Raw genomic sequence first — 20,859 nt, 5'->3', positions numbered from 1 at the left:
TTCAATTTCGTGAACCCGGTTGATCCGTTTTCCTCGCTTCCTTTTTCTTCGGTGGAATAATTTCCTCGGGATGGATACTGGTTGTTCCCAGCAGTGGCGGTGGGACGAGCGACCTGAAAGAGGACGCACAAAGAGGCTCTCTCGCTGGCACGGCGCCTTTTCATCTCGGCTGTACCTTCGCTCGGCATTTGTCCGTGTCTAACGTGTTAATCACTGCCGTCTGATTAGATTATTAATTGTCCTGCGTGGCAGATGGGGCTCTGGCATGCCCGTAATTACGGCTATTACGTACGGATCGTACAATCGCTCCGATTTAGGGATGTGAGAGGGGAGGGCGCGGAATGGATTACACCCCGAAAAGATTGGAACGCGCACTGGTAAAGTTTCCATCTACATCTATGTTTCTAATTTTCTAAGTTATTCGCATGTGTATACCTTGTGACTTGTATTTTGGATTCTTCACCCATCGGCAATGCGATAAAATGACGGAAATTTGGAAAATAATTGTTCCTTTGTCATTAAGAATTCTTGCGTTTCTGGTATCGGGTACAAGATACACCTATGGGGTTGTTTTTAGAATTCATGTTACGAATTTTTATGAAATAACGCTCTTAGCTGGATCTCTTCAAGAGAATTAAATGCGAAACATATAGCATAACGGAGTAACATAACAACATCGATCATATCTGAAGCTCGATCTATCGTCTCCAAAATTATTTCACTATACAACGTTCGATTCTAAATTTCTATCGAATAATTTATCAAGTCTTCTATCCACTATATTGTCACGAAATAGACGATGTCGATTTTCCTTCACATAAAATCTAACTAAAAATAGAAAATACCAAAGTGCATGCAAACATCCCTTTATCTTCCAATCTTCCTTTCTGCAACACGTCAATGAAAACAAAAAAGTCGATAACCCAAGTCGTCGTATTATTAACCATCTAAAGCCATCTCGGCAAACCGACTGCTCCCAATTTGCAGAGCTTTGTTCCCGCGGCCTGGATCCTCGCGCGCCTTCTAGCTCGATCGCGTCTCTTTCTCCTCCCGCTTTTTTTTCGCCCTCCTTTCGCCGTTTCAGTCGGTGGATTGTGTGCAAATCGACCGTATTAATTAGCGACACGAGGCCGCGACAAACCGTTCCAACACGGCACGAATTCTCGTTAACCGCGGCAAGATTGACACCGCACGTATAATTAAGACGCGAGAGTGGGAGGCGTTAGGTGATGGCGGGTGGCGTGTGGGGGTGGGACTCGAAATGAATTGCGTGCAAGACGGAAGATGGAGAACACAAGGGTGTACCCGATGGTTTGGTTCAATTTCGAAGTTCGAATTAGTGAAATCAACTAATTAGAAATAGCGCGGATTGCTCGTTAAAGATCGAGCCCGCCGGCTGTAATCACCAATTACTTCCTTAAGTAAGCCGCGCGCTGAACTTCGCTCATTAAAATTATTAAACGGTTCGCTCGTATAGAATCTGTATTTAACCTTGATACACGAGGCCGCCTCCGCCGGCTGAATTTCTTCCTCTCTCTCTCTTTCCCTCTCTTCCTTTCTCTCTCTTCTTCGTCGTGTCCCCGTGTATTTTCCATTAATCAATCTGTCCGTGTCTTCGTTAACGGGGTTCTCTCCATGGCGTCTTTCGCCATGAGACGCGGAGGACGTTTCGACCGGAGACGGCTTTGAATTACAGTCACGAGTCTCTCTCTCTCTCTCTGTGTTTAATTTTTCTGATTGGCGTGTGCGATCGTTTTATTGGCTGTGTATGAGACGAGAGAATGATTCGAATGGAATGCGAAGTCGTAGATGAAGTTATTTGTTGAAAGTTATTGTGGGATTGTAAGGCAGAGATGGAAAGAAGGAAACTTAATTTATATATCTTTCGATTTGTTACTTCTTTCTTTTCAATTGATACTTTCCAATCTGGATTCTTCAACAAACTATACATCTCCTCCGACAATCTCTTTGGGGATTCACAAATAATCGAATCTCGCTGGAAGGTTAAGGCAGAACCTCGACAGGAAATATTTTTATTTCAACTGCTCGTTAATAGGGGGAAATCGGTATCTTAAAAGACTTGGTTACGGGATCCGGACTGAGTAACGAGACGTTAAATAGAAAGAAAGGAGAAAAGATGAGGGAGAGTGATTCGAAGTCCGGGAGGTCTTTTGGTGATTAAGTCGCATTCCGTGGCGCCGCGTTTACCGCCTTTCGATATAATTAATTGCATTTCGATGTGGCGATCGACGATTCTTACGGCGGTGTTATAACGGTCTTTGGAAATTGCTGGACCCGTTAGGGGAATAGCCACGTGTGCGCGCGGGTATTTGTCCAATGGAGACACGGCGGCGATGCGATGGCCGAACGATAATAAGTTTCACGGTACGCCGCGTCGATCGAAAGATCCCTTTTGGCGAGGATCAAGGCGCGATCTCTGCTCACTAATCTGGCCAATTGAATCCGAAGAAAGCGCGACTAACCGCGTAATAAGAGCATAATAAAGTTCGAAACAGTTACGTGTTCGGAATAGCTATCGCTTTGATTTCGAATATTAATATCTTCTACCCAGATTTCTTTTTGATCGAGAGGAATTTAATTAACGTCGTTGAAGATTGCGGGATTAGATTTGAGAATAAATTAAGGATTTAATTAGAGATTTATTCGACATCGGGACTTGGGTTTTACGGTTAATCGAAAAACATATTTTATAATACGAGTATCGTTGATGAAATCGGTAAATTAATTTCTATGTCGTCGAATGTACCGTTCGTCGTTGATTGGACCGACGAGTCCGACAAAAGTAGAAACAGCTTATTAGACGACTCCTCATAACCTATACAAGAAAATCACGCTTCGCATCAAACTAGAAAACGAACACTCGTGAGCCACCACACACGAGTATAAATCATCGAAACATCGTAATCGAAGTGGGAAAGTTCGCTAGGATACTTTCTCCTCATCATCGTGATTCTCATGGTTCCTTGATTCCTGGATAAAAATCTCTATTTCTTCGTTGTTAAACGAATATAACACATACGTATTATGTGTATGCTTAAAGGAAATATAATCACGATATAAACGATCGAAACAATGTGAAAAAGTAAAGAGCGAGCAAGGTTTGCTAGAGGATAGAAAGAACGAGATAGAAGAGGTATGGAATAATAAAATTAATAAAAAAGGAAAGGAAAAGAGTAAAAAAAGGAAACGAGGAAGAAAATTGGAGAAAGAATTGAAACGTCATTCCGGGAGCAATCATCAAGCTGACTGGTTGGCTGGCGCGCGATCGGCCAGATCCTGGACAGATAAATTAGCAATTTAATTATGGAACTGTCAGGCGGTAATTAAATTAATAACGAGAAACCTCGAATCCAATCCGATCCGTCGTGGCAACCTTTCGCGCTCCACGGGTCTCGTCCGACGATATCGCATCGATATGCGCGCGTGTGTACGTCGCGCCATTTTGAAGGCTGTCAGAAATTGCAGACAATTTTCTCCTACGCTTCGCAAGAGCTCGCTTCCTCTATCTCGTTATTCGCGCTCTTTCTTCTCTATCCTCTTTCCTCTTCCTCTCTTCTTTTATATTTGTTTTTGTCGGTGCTGTGTTAGTTGCTTGTTTCTCATCGTTTGCTCTCCCTCCCTTCTCTCCGCTGTTCGGTATGAGGAGATCCAGCAGAGGTAAATTATACGCGAATTAAACAGCGTTTTCATGAAGGGATGCTTATTAGAATCGTGAGACATGATTGATGAGGAATTTTGGGACAGATAAAATTCGTTTTATGGCACAGGTTTTTACTTGGTAATTGGGGTGCTTCGCAATATCATGGAAGTTCGTCATGTTTGATTAACGGTGGTTCTTCGACGCCAATGAAAATTCAGTGGTAAACTTTTCCGATAAGTTGGAAAATGATTAAAATTTGTTGCTTCGAATAGAAGTTACTGTATGGAATGGTTAAGGAATTGAAGATATTCCTTTATACTGTAGATTCCACTTTCAACGTCCCATGAAAGGTTCCACTGTACTATACAAAAGTCTTTGACAATTTTCCATATTTTTCATTTCATAGCGCACATAAATTAATTGCTAAAATTCTGCGATACGTTAGAAGATACATTTTGTTTGACTCAAGACAAGACATTCACTGCACGGTTATTGTCCTTTTTTATTTGACGATCTAAGGGAAAAGAGGTCAGTGTTGTTGACCAAATAGTCAAGTATTGTTTAAAAAATTTTTGCGCCACGCTGATTGAAAATTACGGATCTAAGACTTTTACAGGCCACTGTCTGTCTACGTTCTATAGATGAGGTTGCAAACGTCGATCATCCTCGACGCCAGTCAGAACACCTCCGTATCCCATCGCATTGTGTGGCGCTCACGTGATCCAATATACGAAAAGCAAAAGTGTTTACAGGCTGGCGGGCCGATACGAGATTAAACGTCGACGGTGAACCCGGGCCCGATTAAAATTCCCCGATATTTTATCGACGCGGCACGATGGCCGGCGCGGCGAATTCGACGCTTCCTCGCGATGCAACATAAATGGGGAATCGAGCGGAGACGCGCCTGAAACTTTCATCGACGTCGATCGGCTCGCGATCATCGTCTATACATGGCTAAATTGCCGAATTCGCTACGTTTGATGCCATCCTTCGATATTTTAATTCTTCCTCTTCATCGAATTTTCCACGCAAAGAATCAACAGGTTTCCTAATTGATCTGTGCTTCGTTTCTGGCGTGGATTATCGTTTCGAAGGAGGAATCGAGCACAGATTCGTGAACCATCCTGTAGCTAGTGTATGCCCTATATAAGAATGTCCGACAAAGTATCGCGGTATGCAAGTTGCACGTGCATACAGGTGCAGTAACTGTGTCCGAGTCGTTACGCTCCAACGAACGCGAGCACCGTGAACACCGGACAGCCACGTGTTCCGCGTACCACGACAGACGGAAAATGGCTCGATATCGTTCCGTCGTATCGAGGCTGGATTTGCTTCGGGTTCTCCTCCTACTCTTTATCGTTGTACGACTTTTACAGAAAGTACCTGTGCTTGGGCAATTGGTTTGTATTTAAAATATTTCTTTCCATTTTTTGAGATTTTACTTGTGCTTCGCACGGAATGATTATTAGAATTTCATTGAATTCTACGGAAATATGAACTGAAGATAGAATTAGTTATTTCTTTACTCTTTTTAATGATACTTTTTATTCGTTCCATATAGACTTGGTAATTATAGGCGCTAGCTCAGTTTGAAGGAATACAAAATGAGGATAAAGTTAGAGTTTCTTTTATGTTACTTTTTATCGATTCATTTATAAAAAAAGTTTGTTATCGTTTAGAAGATGTCACGACGTTTCTGATCCGAGATAGCAATGTTACTTTACGCTTGATGTAAAGTTAGGATAAAAATAATCATATCACGAGAGAGAGAGAGAGAGAGAGAGAGAGAGAGAGAGAGAGAGAGGGAAAATAAGTTTATGGCTTGCCTAGAAGCTCATAGATTAAAAGTTAAAGTCGAAAGTTTCACTACAACCACTATACCATTAAACGTAAAATAATAAGAGTAAAATGAATCGTACTATAGTTTCGGTCTTTCGAAACACGGTCAAGTTTCTACTGTGTCTGACAAACGTAGATCGATCTACTTAAATATATTTACAAGATAGCCAATATATTCCCCTTGATCTCGCTGGAATCAAAATCAAAAACTAATCAAACTTTCATTTAAGTAATTCGCGGCTCTTCGAGAGGCAACTTGGTCCTTCGGTTCAAAAGATCACCGTAATTATTAGCGTACTTGATTAATCAAGCAGCAAGAACGAGTCGGTGCAACGAACCGGTGAGTTATCGATCTCTCGGCCGAATGAATCGAAAATCGAACGAACCAAGGTAATTTCAGTTCGTTTCGATCGATTCCTTTCGTCGTTCTGGACAATATCGGGCGCGTACGTGTGTTCGTGAAGGTGGAACGAACCAACGATTCTACGCATGTGTGTTCCTATAGTAATACGTGTGGACGTCTATGTATTCAAATACTCACACATAACCATGGAATATAAATGTGGGAGGCCTTTCACATTCCGGAGAAAATTTGCTCGATGGGCATTTTGCACTCGTGATCCGTAGGAAAAAGTTCGTTTCAACAACGTATCTGGTTCAACGACGAACGATTATAAGTATCGCGTTCCCAGAACCATCGTAAATTAATGAGAAAACACACGGCGACAAAATCGAGCATGGAAAGAGTTTTCTTCTTCCGCATCTGGTCGCTTCGAGCTTTTTGTATCGTCCCGCTTTCCTCCGTTCGTCCTCTATTTTTTTCTTCTATCCCTCTCTCTCTCTCCCTCTCGTTTTTTTTTCTTTTTTCCGACGATCGATCCCGTCGAATGGATCACGTATGCAAAACGCCGCCTCTATCCGATGCAATTAAACGCACAACCACTCCCGTGACGCGCGCACACCGGCAAGAACTTTGTTTCATTTTCTCCTTGCACGCTTTCTCATTTTCACTTCCCCGTGTGTTATACCTGGCATAAATAATCCGGTGAATCGAGTCGACTCGCTTGTATGTGATTCGTACGCGGGAAAAACACACGGGAGTCTGCGTGGTTTTATTGCTCGATCAACGTAATTCTCTCACTCAGCGGGAATATGGAAACCCGGAGTATTAAGTAATTATAGGATTTATAGTAAATGATGAGAGGTTCTATTGTTCGACGATTTGTTTCACACTGGTTAAGTGATTAGTGATTACAGAGTAGCGTGGAAGACGTTACGATACAATGAGATTCTAAATTGAAGCACGATATTTTACTTTTATCGATAAGTTTAGAATCCAAGCTGAAAATGCTTTGTATGCTATTCACCGAACTTTCGCTCTTTTTATCAAATATTCTTAGTAATATTGAGACTTGAAATTTTTACATTTAGCTGCAACTTATTTCGTAGGTATTTCGAATCAATAACGTTAGAACACTATTACTTCAAATATTCTATTATTTATCGTAATCAAAATGGAACTTGAAAAATTTCCACATTCGCGAAAAGGAATCTTGTAAGAGGATTTCTAACGCAGCACTCCGAAAAAAGGAGAGTATTTCAGTTATAAAAGAGCAATGCAAAAGCAATAAAAGAGAAATAAAAAAGTAAAGATATAACACGATAAAATAGCAAAATAAAAAAAGTTCCAGTAATAAAGAAAGTTTGTAAGAACGTTGGAAAAAAATTCGTATAATTTAAAAAGCACTATAACTTCGGAACAACGAAGAATTCCAATAAATAAAAACTGAATCCTAGCAACGAAAAAACAAATATACATATATATAAAGATGATTTTTAGAAAAATGTTGACCTCAATATACAAAAGCAACAAAAGTCGAGACCTGTTACAGTCAACTTTTCCTATCAATTCTACCATCAAAAAGGGGCCTTTATCCACCATGTAACTTGCTAAACTAAAATCACTATACCCTATAGACGATTGCTTTCATCATCGATCAAATTCCGCCTCTATACATAACCAAGCAGAAAATCGAATGATTTCGTCTATTCGTCGATCCTTCATCGGATTTAAAGCTTTGAAATTTCCGCTTCGAAATTCCCGAGGATCGAAGGAGAGGCATCGCGTTATGCTCGATTCGATGTGGCCACGTATCGTTACACGGCTAATTGCGGTATAAACAGTGGACTTTACGAGGCACCAGTGTATGGCTGGCAAACATTAACCACCATTAACGAAGATATAAGGCCGCGGTATTGATGCGTCCGCGGTTTGAAGATCCGCAATGTCAAGGGAGAGTAGAGGCTGAAATGTTGAAGATCGTCGTCCCATAATCGAACACCTGACACGAAACATTCCAGGAAATTGGCCGAGATAGCACGGCGTAATGCTAATGGATGGATATTAATCTACCCCTGGCGAATACATTTTAACTAATCTGGCGAATATCGCGAGTTAAAGTTAAGAGAGAGAGTGAAGAGAATATAGAAAGGTTGGGGTGAAAAGCTCCGTACACCGCGAGTAACCAGTTTGTGGGCAGACCTGTTAATCCGGAAACTCTGCATCCTCGATAACGTCGATAGATGACGACATTACGTTATTATACTATCGACGATACGACGGTATATATACATAAACTCATGGAAGTATTCGAACGCTTGTAAGCGTCTTTTATCAATATATGTATTATAATATATGAAACATTTTGAAATTTCATTAACGCATTTAATACAAGTACCTATATTACATACACTTACATAGAAATCCTGAAAGTACTTAAACACTTAATTATAGTTAAATAATTATCATATTATTGGAAATGGAATTTCCTTTATTGTTCAGGATCATATGCATGTATAAATATCGTTCACTTTTTTTAAACACCTAGTACCTATACATATACGAAGAAAAAGAACGCGAAAAGGGGAGATAAAAAGTAAAATAAAGGAAAAAAGAAAAGAAACAGATAAAGGAAGATGTAAAAGGGACGAGAAGGGAGCAAATTGAAACGAACCGACGAAAAACGCTCGACGCTGTCCGATCGAGCTGGGTGAAATATCGAAGTTCGCCCGGTGAATTAATGGGAATTTCCATCGCAACCAACGCGGGTGCGAAAGAACGCGCGCTTAGAAAAAAATATTCACTGACGCCTCGATAATATATTTTCCATTGTTGACCGCTGGCAGCGTGTCGTTTTTATTTTTTATCAAACCAGATATACGCGCGCGTACGTAGCCTAACCCCGATAAAAAAAATTCGACATTTCACCCAGAGAGAAACTTACCAAACAGAAATTTAGCGAACATCTCTAGCATCTTTCAACCCTGCTGCATCTTTCGGATATTTCCATATCAATTGCATTTATCTGACGTTAAAACATATTTCAAGTTTGTATAAAATACGAAAAGATTTTTACCTTAAATTTTCTTAATGCATAAATATCTACGATCTAATTATCACATTTTTTCCGTGTAATCATTAAATATCGCCAATTTTTCTGTAACGCACTATATATCGTATAGGTACTTCATCAAGCCGCACCCACTTAACCCAAATATATTAACATTGATTATTTTAATTGCTCCGTAGCCTGTATTAATAACCGCTTCGAGAAAGGACCTCGCGATTATAAAGCGTGGAATTTTAATGATACACAGAACCTAAAGGGGTTGTCGCGAATTGTACACGACGAGGGAAACGTCCACGCGTTGACGCGACATGCTGCGCGCATTTAAAGATTATAGGGACCTATAAAGCTTTAGTCACGCAACGCGGTACATTTTATAAAGCCGATTATTCGGTATCTCGAGATAGCACGAAGCACCGAGGGCTTTATTTATTTCTTCGCTTTACCGGAGTCATGGCGGACCTTTCAGGAATTCGAGGCGCGGACGTTTGCCCGTTTACGCTCGACCAGATCGCCGAAGGAAACGTTCACGATGTACTTTCCTGTAAAATTGACAAAAGCTGGACCGAGACGATTGCGACGGATGAAATTTCTAAGTGTCTCTCCAGTTTCGTTAATCCTTCTGCCCTTTGGAATACTCGTATTCTAGCGCGAATCTGAATTCTGACTTTCCTCTCTGATCATTGTAATTCGTTAATGGAGAACAGAGTGATAAAGGGGTAGTGTGATGATGAAGAAGGACGAGGATTTGTTATTTTGAAATTATACATCGTTGCTCTCGAATCTTTATCTTTTCGCTGTCTTCTGTCTATGAATTGGTCATTTTATTTCACTGAACTTTTTCAATTGTAATATGAAAAATATATATCTCTTGTGCTATAATTTGATTTAACAGCTAAAACGTAAGAGAAAATATTATAATTTTACTAAATGGAATTATATTTAACAGTATGATACAGTATATACATGTATAAAATTTAACAATATAAATATAATACACATACACCCCCGAATATGTGGATAAATATTACCGTTAGATTTTCTTTTGTCTTTCATGCAATATGGAAATATATCTAAATGATGAACTTTTAAAAGTACATTGTTAACCTTGTTATGTTGTTTCAATTATGTCCAATTTATTTTCGATCGTATTTTTCTAAGAATCAAACTCTTACATTACAATAGAAAATTTCCATCAGGCAACTTTGGTAATCGCTCTACACAATAAGACTGCCAACAGCCAACAAAAGTGACGATTTCTATGACGACAGGACTTCTTGTCGTAAATTCTTTAGACTCCCTTTCTAACAACTAACACCATCTCTAGTTCCCCGTTACGATCCATTATATGACGTATTAATTGCGAACAAGATCAGTGTGTGTGAGAGAAAGAGAGAGAGAGAGAAAGAAATACACAGGTACAGGGACGAAGTGAGAGAAAAAGGGTTTATTAACTCGCTTGTTGGTGTAGCTAGCACGACTAACGACGACGTTTAGCCTGAAAGAAGGCGTGCTTGTTTTGAAGGGATCAAAAGGGTGGGTACATAACGCTCATTGAGCTAGCGGCTTCTGAAAGCTGCGAAATTCGCAGCGACGCATATTTCCGACTTCTCACTCTATTTCGCTGTTCTTCGTTATTCTTTTCTATATTATTTTCTCTTTTCGTTTTTTCTTCTTCTCGCAACTAGAACAGTTTGAAACGTATTTAGAAAAGGAGAGGAGGACAGATTTCGCGCGAACGAAGACGCCGCGACAATTATATATGCGACGCCTTATTATAATCGGTCTCTCTCTCCCTTCTCCCTTCCTTCTTCGTCTATTTCAACCTCTCTTCCTCTTTCTCTCTGTGTCATTTAAAGCAGCTGGAACATCAGTGGGACGACGCATAATAAGGGAGAAAAGAAAGGGAAACGCGGCGGGTTGAATATAGGATTCTACACGGTCCCTCTGTTGCCGGCCTAACCTCATTTAGTTAGAAAGTGTTTGCGCGATGAGACTGGCGCGAGGTTTAATTGGAAACGCCTCGTGTCTATCGCGTTCAAACCGGAGCCGGAGAATGTCATCCTCTGAGCCCTCGGCCGCGACCGTAATTGGTCGCCTTTCTCGCTTCATCCGACCGCCAGGATTTTCCAGGGGATACCCGCCGCCACCACCCCTCTACCCAATGATAAATTTGTATATTCGGACTAATGGCGTACCTCCAGGAACCTCGGCAACGAACATGTTTCAGAGATTCGCGACGAGTTCAAGCGATGAAGCTGCGTTGGGTTTTAAAATCTTTCCTGGGGAAGAACGGTTGATGATGTTGAGGTTGATATTATGTTCTACGTAGGCGAGGCGGCTTCGATGTTATTCTGCTTGTTACAAGTTTATTTTAGAATGCAAGAGTTTTTATAATATTTAATATTACAAGAGTAATGTTACAGTAATGGGACAGGAAAGGAAAATATTGACAATGATTGTGCAACTATCCTGTAATGGTAACAATGGATTACATAATAAAAGTGGTTTTATATTAAAAGGAAGGAAGGAAAGGAAAGGAAAAGAGAAGTTGGAAAATAAAGGGAAGGAAACAATGGAGAGGATGGAGTGCAAAAGGATAGAAGAGTAAGAGAAGAACAGAAAAAGAAAAGGAAGGGAAGAAAAAACCATTAAAACCTACTTTCCCTCATGCTAATTCCGAGGTTTAAACTAAAATTCTGCTTGTCTGACATAGGATTTTTATATTCTATACCTCGACTAGCTCACTATAAATTCCTATGTATTGGCACTAAAAAGATCGGATTTTTAATGAAGAAAAAGTGAAGGAAATAGCAGGTTAATTAGATTAATTTCATTTCGGAGAAATTTTTTACTAACTTAACTGGTAATGCGTCGTAACGAGTCCGGACACCATTGGAATCTATTTATTCGACTTCGAGGGAAAATCACTTTGTTAATGCCACGATAATACGTAGAATATACATATATTCAACACCCGACATATACATATATGGGTACTTATGTTTTTGTGAATTACCAGTTTTCAGTCAACATCATTGAATTCATAATGCGTAGCTGGCATAAATGTGGACTCGTTAGTGTATCCAGCTACGCGTATAACCCAATGAAACATTAATGAACGTAGAAATATTCGTTTTCGCGAAACAAAGAGAAATCTCGTAATTATCGGCGCCTCGTTTCGCTTTATCCATTCCTTCCCTGATCGACCTAAGCCTTACTTATACAATATCATTCCTAAAACCCACTGCCTCTTTTTACAAACTCCTTCTTATCAATCGTTCGTTATCATCCTCTTCAACCATAAATCAAAGTCGAATTAATTCAGATAGTGAAATATATAATATATACAAGTAACAAACGCGATATTATTAAATACAAATATTTTATTTATTATTATTAATGATACGAAAATGTATTAGAATAATAGACGATTTAAAGTAACGTGCTATATAGACTACACATAAAACAAATGTTTTATTTGGGAGAATGTAATTTATCATTGTTCTACACATGCTCCAACTTCTTCAAACTTTATAATACCGTAGATATGGAATAATAATTAGACTTGCGGATTAATCTAATGTGTAAGTAATCAAGATTGTCGATTAATCGATATTGTTCACGATTGTTTCAGGATGTTTGGAAGCAGTGGTGCTTGCGCAGGCTGTGGCAACGCGATACCTGCCACCGAGCTGGTAATGAGGGCGGGTGGATCAGTGTTTCACCAGAAATGTTTCACCTGCAACAAATGTGGAAATCAACTTGTTTCCGGCGATAGGTAAGATTATGAACTAATTAACGAACTTTGTAAATGTTATTGACACGATAAAGCATTGATAGTCCCGAAGTATTTAGTTTTGGCTGTCACGTTTATAGGTGGAAGTGAATCATGAAGTTAGGATTTGACAAAATTACGATCGAAATGAATAAACTCGTTTTATGAATGCTGTTAATAGACAAATTAACATTTTTGTTAGATTGCGGATGTTTACGCATTTACGAAAAATGTACAGGTGAAAATGTACCTATAATGTACGATAATAATATAAAATATAATAATAATAACAAGAATATAATATAAAATATCAATATGGGTCACTATAGTCACTAGTAAGTCCCACTTCTTTGAAAATACCAATTTGCATAAACATCCACTGTTTAATTGTTTTGAAGTATAAATTTCGGTATAAAATAGAATCGATCATATAGTAGATTTAAAGAAATATGTATTAAGAAACGTGTATCAAGGGGTTGGAATTAAATACAATCGCGATCGAACTAGAACATTTGCTTTACAAATTCGCTATTATATAAAATGTTGAAACATTAATAACATAAGTGTCTGAATTTTTAAAGACTGGATTTGAAGATAGGATGGTATTGATCGTGGATTCAAAGTGATATCAAGAGGAATCGGTTGAAGGGTTAGGATTTGGCCGCGAATTTTGCTAGGGAACATAGATACGACTCGAAGAGGAAACGCGGCAATTAAAGGGTTGGAAAAGAGGCGTGTCACACGGGACTGTCGGTTAATTGGTGGGGATCGCAACCGGGGATTTTGTAATAAAGGAGGAGGGACACAATTATTGCAGGCCAGTAATGAAGCAATCTTGTTTATGAGCATCGATTTCGTGGATACTCTGTGCGCACGTCGTGCTCTGCTTGATTGCCAGACATTCGTTTCGAACCACGGTTTTTGTTCGTATGAAACAATTGTTTCACGTCCATGTTTCTATAGTATCACGATTTTCGTGAAGTGTTAATGTCCTTACTGTTTTGTGGCTCCAGCGATGTTTGATATTTTATTTCAATAATTGATTCATATTCGATAAGCTACTTTCAATGGTTGTTCCTAATTTGGATGTTTTTTCTTATTCTCGTAACCAATAATGCATCTATACTGATGTAATCTTAAATTTAATTAATCAAAACGATTAACCCCGCTGTTTATCAATTTCTTAATCTCATCATATAAGCACACGATTAATATTCAGTACTCAAAAACAAATTACTTACTTTCATGAGTACAAGAAGATGATATAAATAATAATAAATTTAAAAATTAATCAAAAAGATAATGTTTCATTCTGTTTTCCCATACATTCAGTACTTTACAAGAATTATTGATAATTACATTATGTATGATCTTTAAGATGCAGAATTTATGATACCATATTTACCGACATACCCATCTTTAAATATACCTCATGCCACGTTGTGAGAGGGTCAGTTACATCATCTATATATATATCATTTATATTCGCTTTAGCATGTTACAGGTCATACTTAGGTAGATGTGTAATGTTAAGATTAAATCTAAGAACCTACATAAATAATACAAATAACGGCAAAGATTAATAAGAATCTTTTTTCTTACACAGGTACTATCTATTGTCCGGGTCACCGGTCTGCGAAACGGACTGGCATAAAATCGTGAAATCGTCGAGCGTTGCGGCCGCCGCCGCTGCAGCGGCGGCCGGGAACGGCGGCGCACCGGTAAGAAAAGGTAAGGTTGGTCGGCCTCGAAGAAGCCGCGAATGAGGTGGCAACCCGGTCGGTCGCCCGAAGAAGGTACAAGCCTCTCCGCAGCCGACGCCCGTCGTCGTACCATCGCAGGTCGATGTCGTGGACGTCGCTGTCGGAGGGGATCCCTATTCGCCGCCTCCGCCGGGTCATCAGCAGTACCACCATCATCACCACCACCATCACCATCATCATCAGATGGCACTCGTACATCCTGGACTGGCGGTACAGCAAACACACCTGCAGGCGTCCACCTATCAGGACTGGTCTCCGTGGGCACAGGACACCTGTGATTGAACAACTACCCTCGTTGATTAACTTTATCGAGGTGTCAGGCCCGTTTCCTGGCTTAACGAATCCTCGCCCTGGTTTCGAGCGCCGCCGCTAGTCTTCTTCCTCTCTCAGCTCCATCATCGTCGTCGATTCGAAGATGGAAGAAAGGAAGAATGGAGTACCACATAGAGTTCTTACGATCTGTCATCTGAAAGAAAAGTTGTAGCGACGTTCGAATCGTGAACTCCTCGTAGCTTTTATTAGCCGATTCGCGAGCGGTCTCCTCCCACGGAGATAGAGGAAACAAGTGATAGACTGTATCTTGTCCTGTGGACGACGCGAGTTCTGTGTACGAGTGCAAGAGGAAACAAAGAACTATCCTGGTGGACGAGGAACCTGCCTGCAATACGAAATTCTCGTTCTGCTTGTGACCGAACTATATGTCGCTAGCAAGTACTCCATAAAGAATGGAGAGAACAATGTTTCTTTTTCGTCTTTCGACGTGCTCCGACCGATCGAACGTATCTTCGATTCGGTCTTTCGTCACGTGATAATTGTTTGTGCGCCAACGATCCTCTCGATCGCCACTTTGAGGGCGATCCAGACGAACTTCGAGCAATAGCGTGCACATGTCTCGTTGGATTGCTCGGTAAATTGCGCGTACGGCCACGTGCGAGAACGCTGAACGTATCCTCTCAACTGGTCTCCCCCCTTTAATCGATAATCTTTGCTCAATCACGGAGAATCGAGAATAATCGAAGCGTCCCGCGGTGCACGGACGCGTGTATCGTCACCGACAGCAGTGTAACGCAAGTTCTCTTCGGCTCCAGTCGATTCTTTGGTACTCGTCACTGTTTAATCGAATCGGTAATCCTGTTAATCTCACGTCAGCCAATCGACAATCACTTTCGCGCTTGCGTTTCGCTGCGTTTCCTCTGTAACGTGTTTGCATCCGCGCTTGGTGCTCTCTTCCTTTATTTACGGTTGTTTATTCGCGATATTTTGTAATCGATTTCGTTTGGTTAGCCTTTGTAAACATTACATGTCTCGTGGTCGCTGTAAATCACCCCTTCCATCGTTTTAGTCCCAAGATAATATTATTTTAATCTTCGGCAGGTTGTTCGTTTTATTAACGTTGCAACGATTATTAATCTATGACCTATTGGCGTTGCTTTATTCCTGAGGGAAAAATATTAATAACGACGTAAAAAACAGTTTCTCCATTCGCAAAGGTTCAACCGATCGAAGCTTTCAAACACGTGGCTTTACGTATTCTTCTCTTCGAATAGAACTTCTAAAGCAGTCAGAACCTGAAGCGGGAACCTCGAGATCTAAAATCGCGTATGTCGGAAGATCTCATCGATCTAGATAATTCGACGATTGAAATTGTCAGGTTCCGGACCTTACGAAATTATTTTTCTTTCAATGTCGCCCCATCTCCGTCCTTGAAGCGTGGCCTCACCCTGTAATCTCATTAAGCGTTCCTTGTTCTCGCGTTAATCGAGTCTCTCCCACGGTGAAATAAAAGGCCACATCGAGGTGAAACTGTCGAACGAGCGAAATTATTATTCGAATTTTCCTTGCCAATGCCCTCGTGGTTGGATTGATTCTTTTCCTTTTGCGAAATGTAGTCTGTATGTGCACGATTCATGAAACGTTACGCAATTTTCATCGAACAAAAAATTGTATTCATCAAACATCGCATTCGCAGTTTGTTATTAGCGCCATTTGGTATTGTAATATTCTACCCACGAAGATGAAGAACTTTTTCATTTAATATTCTCCAATAACGAACGGAAATACAATTATATTCAATTTAAAAAATTCCAAAACATCAATAGTATCTACGAAATTTTTCGTTTAGCATCAAAGCAATGTGATCGATATATTTTGTTTATCAAAAAAATTGATACGTAGGATGCACGATAAAGAAAATTCCTGCAGAGAGAAACTCATCGTCCTGAATCAAAGCAAAGTGTTTTGTCGATATTTTCTGTTTATTAAAAAGTTGACGCGCAAGCTGCACAATAAAGAAAATTCTTGTAGACAGGAAACAGAGTTGATACACTGTCGGATGATGAGAGCGCGAGCACCGCTGCCCAAGGATGCTCATGGCGAAGGATTGAAGCGTGTAACAATACTTTTTCTAAGTGGCAGGGTTTCGACATCCGTAATAAACATTTACGTAAATGTATAATCGTGAACACGTTACGATATATCTACTATCGCCCGAGCTTGTCGTCGGTTTCCGTGTCGAATTCCCCTGTTACAAGTTGTACAAATTGTTTCCTTTTTCCATCAAGACACGCTGTTCCGTCGTCGAAGTCGACGAACCGGCAGGGAAACCGGAAACGACACAGGTTCGGGCACGTTCGAAGCTCAATGCGAAACTAAAGACACATGTTTTGGGTGTAAATCACGCGGAAACGGCTGGTTCGGTTCGCTTTATGGCGGTCTACATTTTCTTGTCGATTTCTCATCCCCGAGATATGTACTCTAGAATTCTTCGTTTGACGAACGATCGTCGAGATCATTGCAAAAATATATCGAACGAATTCTAACGAACATTATGAAAAAATTCATACATTGTATAGACGTAAATAGCATACTAGCTAATAGAGAAAAGAAAAATCATTGACAAACCATCAGTGATTCTCTGATGATGATATACGACTTCCTCTTCGAGATTTATTCAAAGTAATAAGTTTTGTTTATAATAAATAGAAAATATCCTTTTCCCTGTTTTTTCCGTCGTTTTTCATATACAATGACTCGCATTAGTAATCGGATATTTCATAAAATTTGAGAATTATTTACCTTAGCATTTCTTATTTAGGAAAGCTACGTATATTAGATAAAATGTTTCTATCAACTACAATATTTCACTATTCAACTACAGTATTTATTCTAATATATTAAAAGCAAGTCAACTAGTTAATTATAAACAATAATGTTTCGCATACCACGTATTCGAATATCAATACGAGCCACTGTATGTTTGCCGCGTTATTTTAAAATCGATCGACAAGTGCCATGTCCGAAATTTCTATAAAGCGACCGAACGACCGCCTCCGTGCCGTGCAACTGATCGTTACTCGTTTACCCGTCTCGTTCTTAGCGAAACTTTCGTCTCTCAGAACGCCGCCTCGCGCTTACGAGGATTCGAGACGAGAATGATAGAGTTAAAGAGTTAACGGAATGAAAAAAAAAGTAAAAGGAGAGGACGAAAAATTAAAAAAAAAGCGGATGACGATGTTTTCAACGCTCGATCGCCGCAATGGTGCTCGACGAAAGGGATCCAAGGGAGAGCGCGTTCGTTCCCTTGCTGATTTCGCGTCGATTTCTCTTCGAATATAGCGCGCGTGTTCTCCGATTCCTTCGATCCACGACGCGATCGTGCGAGAAAACGAAAACTTCATGCTCTCGAATGGAAGAAGCTCGATCGGACGAAGGAGTTGTTTGCTGACGGATCGTGTAATTTAATCTTGTACATAGGGTACATTTTGTATATTGTTAAAAGTTTGTGTGATATAAATGGTTATGTATTTACTATTAAATGCGGCGACGGGGCACCGCGCGTCCTACGATGGACGATCGCGGGTACGATGCTTCGACGGCCATCACTAGTGGATGCAGGATTTCGATCATCCGCCACATTGTACGATCGAACGTTTGACTCGCTTGATGATAGTGTTCGAGCTAGATGATCATTTTCGTCGGTTTTATTCTCGCGTGAAACTGATTATTTTGCTTTATTTCCTTTGTATCGTTAATGAAGATTTCGGTTAGTTTTTCTTTTTATCTATCTTCGTTTAAAGCGACGTGAAATTACGATTCCTCATACTCGCTTCGAAATCTTAATTTTAAGATCTATCCGCTCGTCTCGACTCGAACCACAAGGTGATGGTGGTTTCCAATATTGCGAAATAACCGAAGAAAACTGGAAAGATTGTACGCGTAGATCGCATCCATTGGTGGTGGTACGTCGAAGAACGTTGTCCTCGATTGTGCGTACACGCGGTTGGATCAGATCACGATCTTTTCGCGTTTAGTTAATTTTGTTATTTGATTTATCTCGATCTTCTTATTCGGGACCCGACGACATCTCTGAATGATTTCTCGCGGCCTCTTGTAAAATACAAAAAAAAAAAAAATGAAAAAAATACACACGACACACAGACACATACAAAACACGTTTATTAATTAAATAAAAATCACAAGTTTTTAGAACGTCGTTCGTTCATGTGAGTCACATATATATGCTTGGTCATACGTTCGATTCTTGATGTGTGTATATACGAGAAATATCACATCCGTCCCAGTTCTTCCGCAGTATACTTACACGATCATTTCCTTGGCAGTCTACCGCGAACAGACGCAGACGAGGAAGCCCAAAACGACCTCGAGGTAAGCGAACGTTACTGTCCAATTTAAGAAATTGAATCTCACGAGATATCGTACCCAGCGTGGCGAGATTAATGAGCGAGCTTTCCAAACTTTTCATGCCTCCACCTTCGGAAACTTATTGGCCGCGTTTTCGGGAGACGGGGAAAAAGTTTCTCTCTCCCCGTGGCGGGAAGTTGTTTTGCCATTGAGGAAAGGACGCGATGGCAATTTCTTTTATTTCTTGGGAGAGAAAGGATCAAGGACGTTTCAAGGTCGGACGAAAAGAGCCAGTGAAATATCTATCAAAATCATTGGAATTTTTATTAATTAATCGAGCCGTTATTAACCAGGAACTTTATCAAAGACAGATCAACTTTAGTTAAGTCGGTTTTAGTTCTTGCAAACATAAGTGTAAAATAATTTGTTTTTAACAGCGATTACGTAAACAAGTAGCGGATTTTTAATTGAAGATATTATCGTAACTGAGAAAGTTGCAGTTTCAGTGACAAGTTGACTGGTCTTCTCCGGTCGATAGATTTATTTGCTCTGAAAATATTTTAAATATTCATCAGTTATTTTAGAATCTATAGATTTTATTTCTTTCATGGTTCCGTATATCTACAACTAGAGTTACTTTGAAATATTCGACTACGATGTAGTTGCTACAGTCATCGAGTAAATGATCGAATTGTTCGATAATCAATTATTATTATTCGTCTACGCGTTATCTACTACTCATCCATCAACGATATTTTCAAAAAGGACATGAATAGATGTAATAAACATTTATGAATAGCAATCCTGCTGAACATTGGCTGTCGAATGCCGAATTTTAGAACGGTAATGCTACGCAATTGAGCGCAAGGTATTTTGATAAAAAAGAAAAAGCTATACAGGTATCTTTGTCCCCGTATTAAGATTAATAGGTTTGCGTAAAGTTTTATTAATTGATTTCCCGATAATTGGAAAGTTTGCAAGTATGTGATTAATCGCTGAATAAATGGTGAAATAATGTTATTGACGGGAAATGATTTGTTGAAAGATCAAGAAGCAATCGATTTCAGGAAACTACTAGTGCGACATCTGTGGCAGACTTTAACATTACGCGGCACAATTGCAGGTTTCTGTAAAAGACGGAACGTAGTTTTGTTGTGAGATCTTGCTACAAATCTTTTATGGTTGATTTTCATTTCACTATGGCGAGGTATAAGTACAGGTGAGTTTCATTATTAGAGATTATTAAGAAAGTATACGAAGGTTATAATAGTAGCAATTTCCAACTTTACCGACTGAGATATCATCAGTGAATAACGTCTCTTAATATTTCTCAGTTACTTCGTGTTTTATGGAGGTTCAGTAAAAGAATTGCGGCGATCGATGAATAAAAAAAGGAATACTTAAATCGCACATGTATTTTCTAAGGCATTTTATAATCAGCATTATGGAATATTACAAAAAATAACAAATTTCGACAGAGATTACGATAGTATAAAAGTTTAACGACGTATATTTCCCTCTTTCTCCTGTACTTTATTTGTAAATACATCATCATATGTGTATATATAAAATGTACATACATTACGCTGCACATTAAATCAAGACAACATTTAATAACAATAACTTGAAAAAAAATAAAGCATTGCAAAAATTTATTTGACAACCCGGTGTACTTTCTTAAGTTTCTACGTTTCACTATAAGTATGTTTATCGAATCGGAAAGATTATCTGTGAAACAATTAAGAATCCCGATATCGGACGTTTCTGACA

General features: G+C 39.6%; 1 protein-coding gene across 5 annotated transcripts in view; it reads left to right on the top strand.

The window, feature by feature from the left end:
* LOC122573583 (LIM/homeobox protein Lhx9) overlaps positions 1-18,936 on the top strand; it is a 410,158-nt gene extending 391,222 nt beyond the window's left edge. For all 5 annotated transcript variants that reach the window (XM_043740153.1, XM_043740150.1, XM_043740152.1 and 2 more), the window contains 2 exons: positions 12,545-12,688; positions 14,292-18,936. In XM_043740153.1, the coding sequence (XP_043596088.1) occupies positions 12,545-12,688; positions 14,292-14,451 (304 nt within the window). In that variant the 3' untranslated portion in view covers positions 14,452-18,936. The remainder of the gene's footprint in view (positions 1-12,544; positions 12,689-14,291) is intronic.
* The last annotated feature ends 1,923 nt before the right edge of the window (positions 18,937-20,859 follow it).

Source organism: Bombus pyrosoma, linkage group LG12, assembly GCF_014825855.1.
Source record: "Bombus pyrosoma isolate SC7728 linkage group LG12, ASM1482585v1, whole genome shotgun sequence".
Lineage (NCBI taxonomy): Eukaryota > Metazoa > Arthropoda > Insecta > Hymenoptera > Apidae > Bombus > Bombus pyrosoma.
This window is presented reverse-complemented; position numbering and strand designations above follow the sequence as displayed.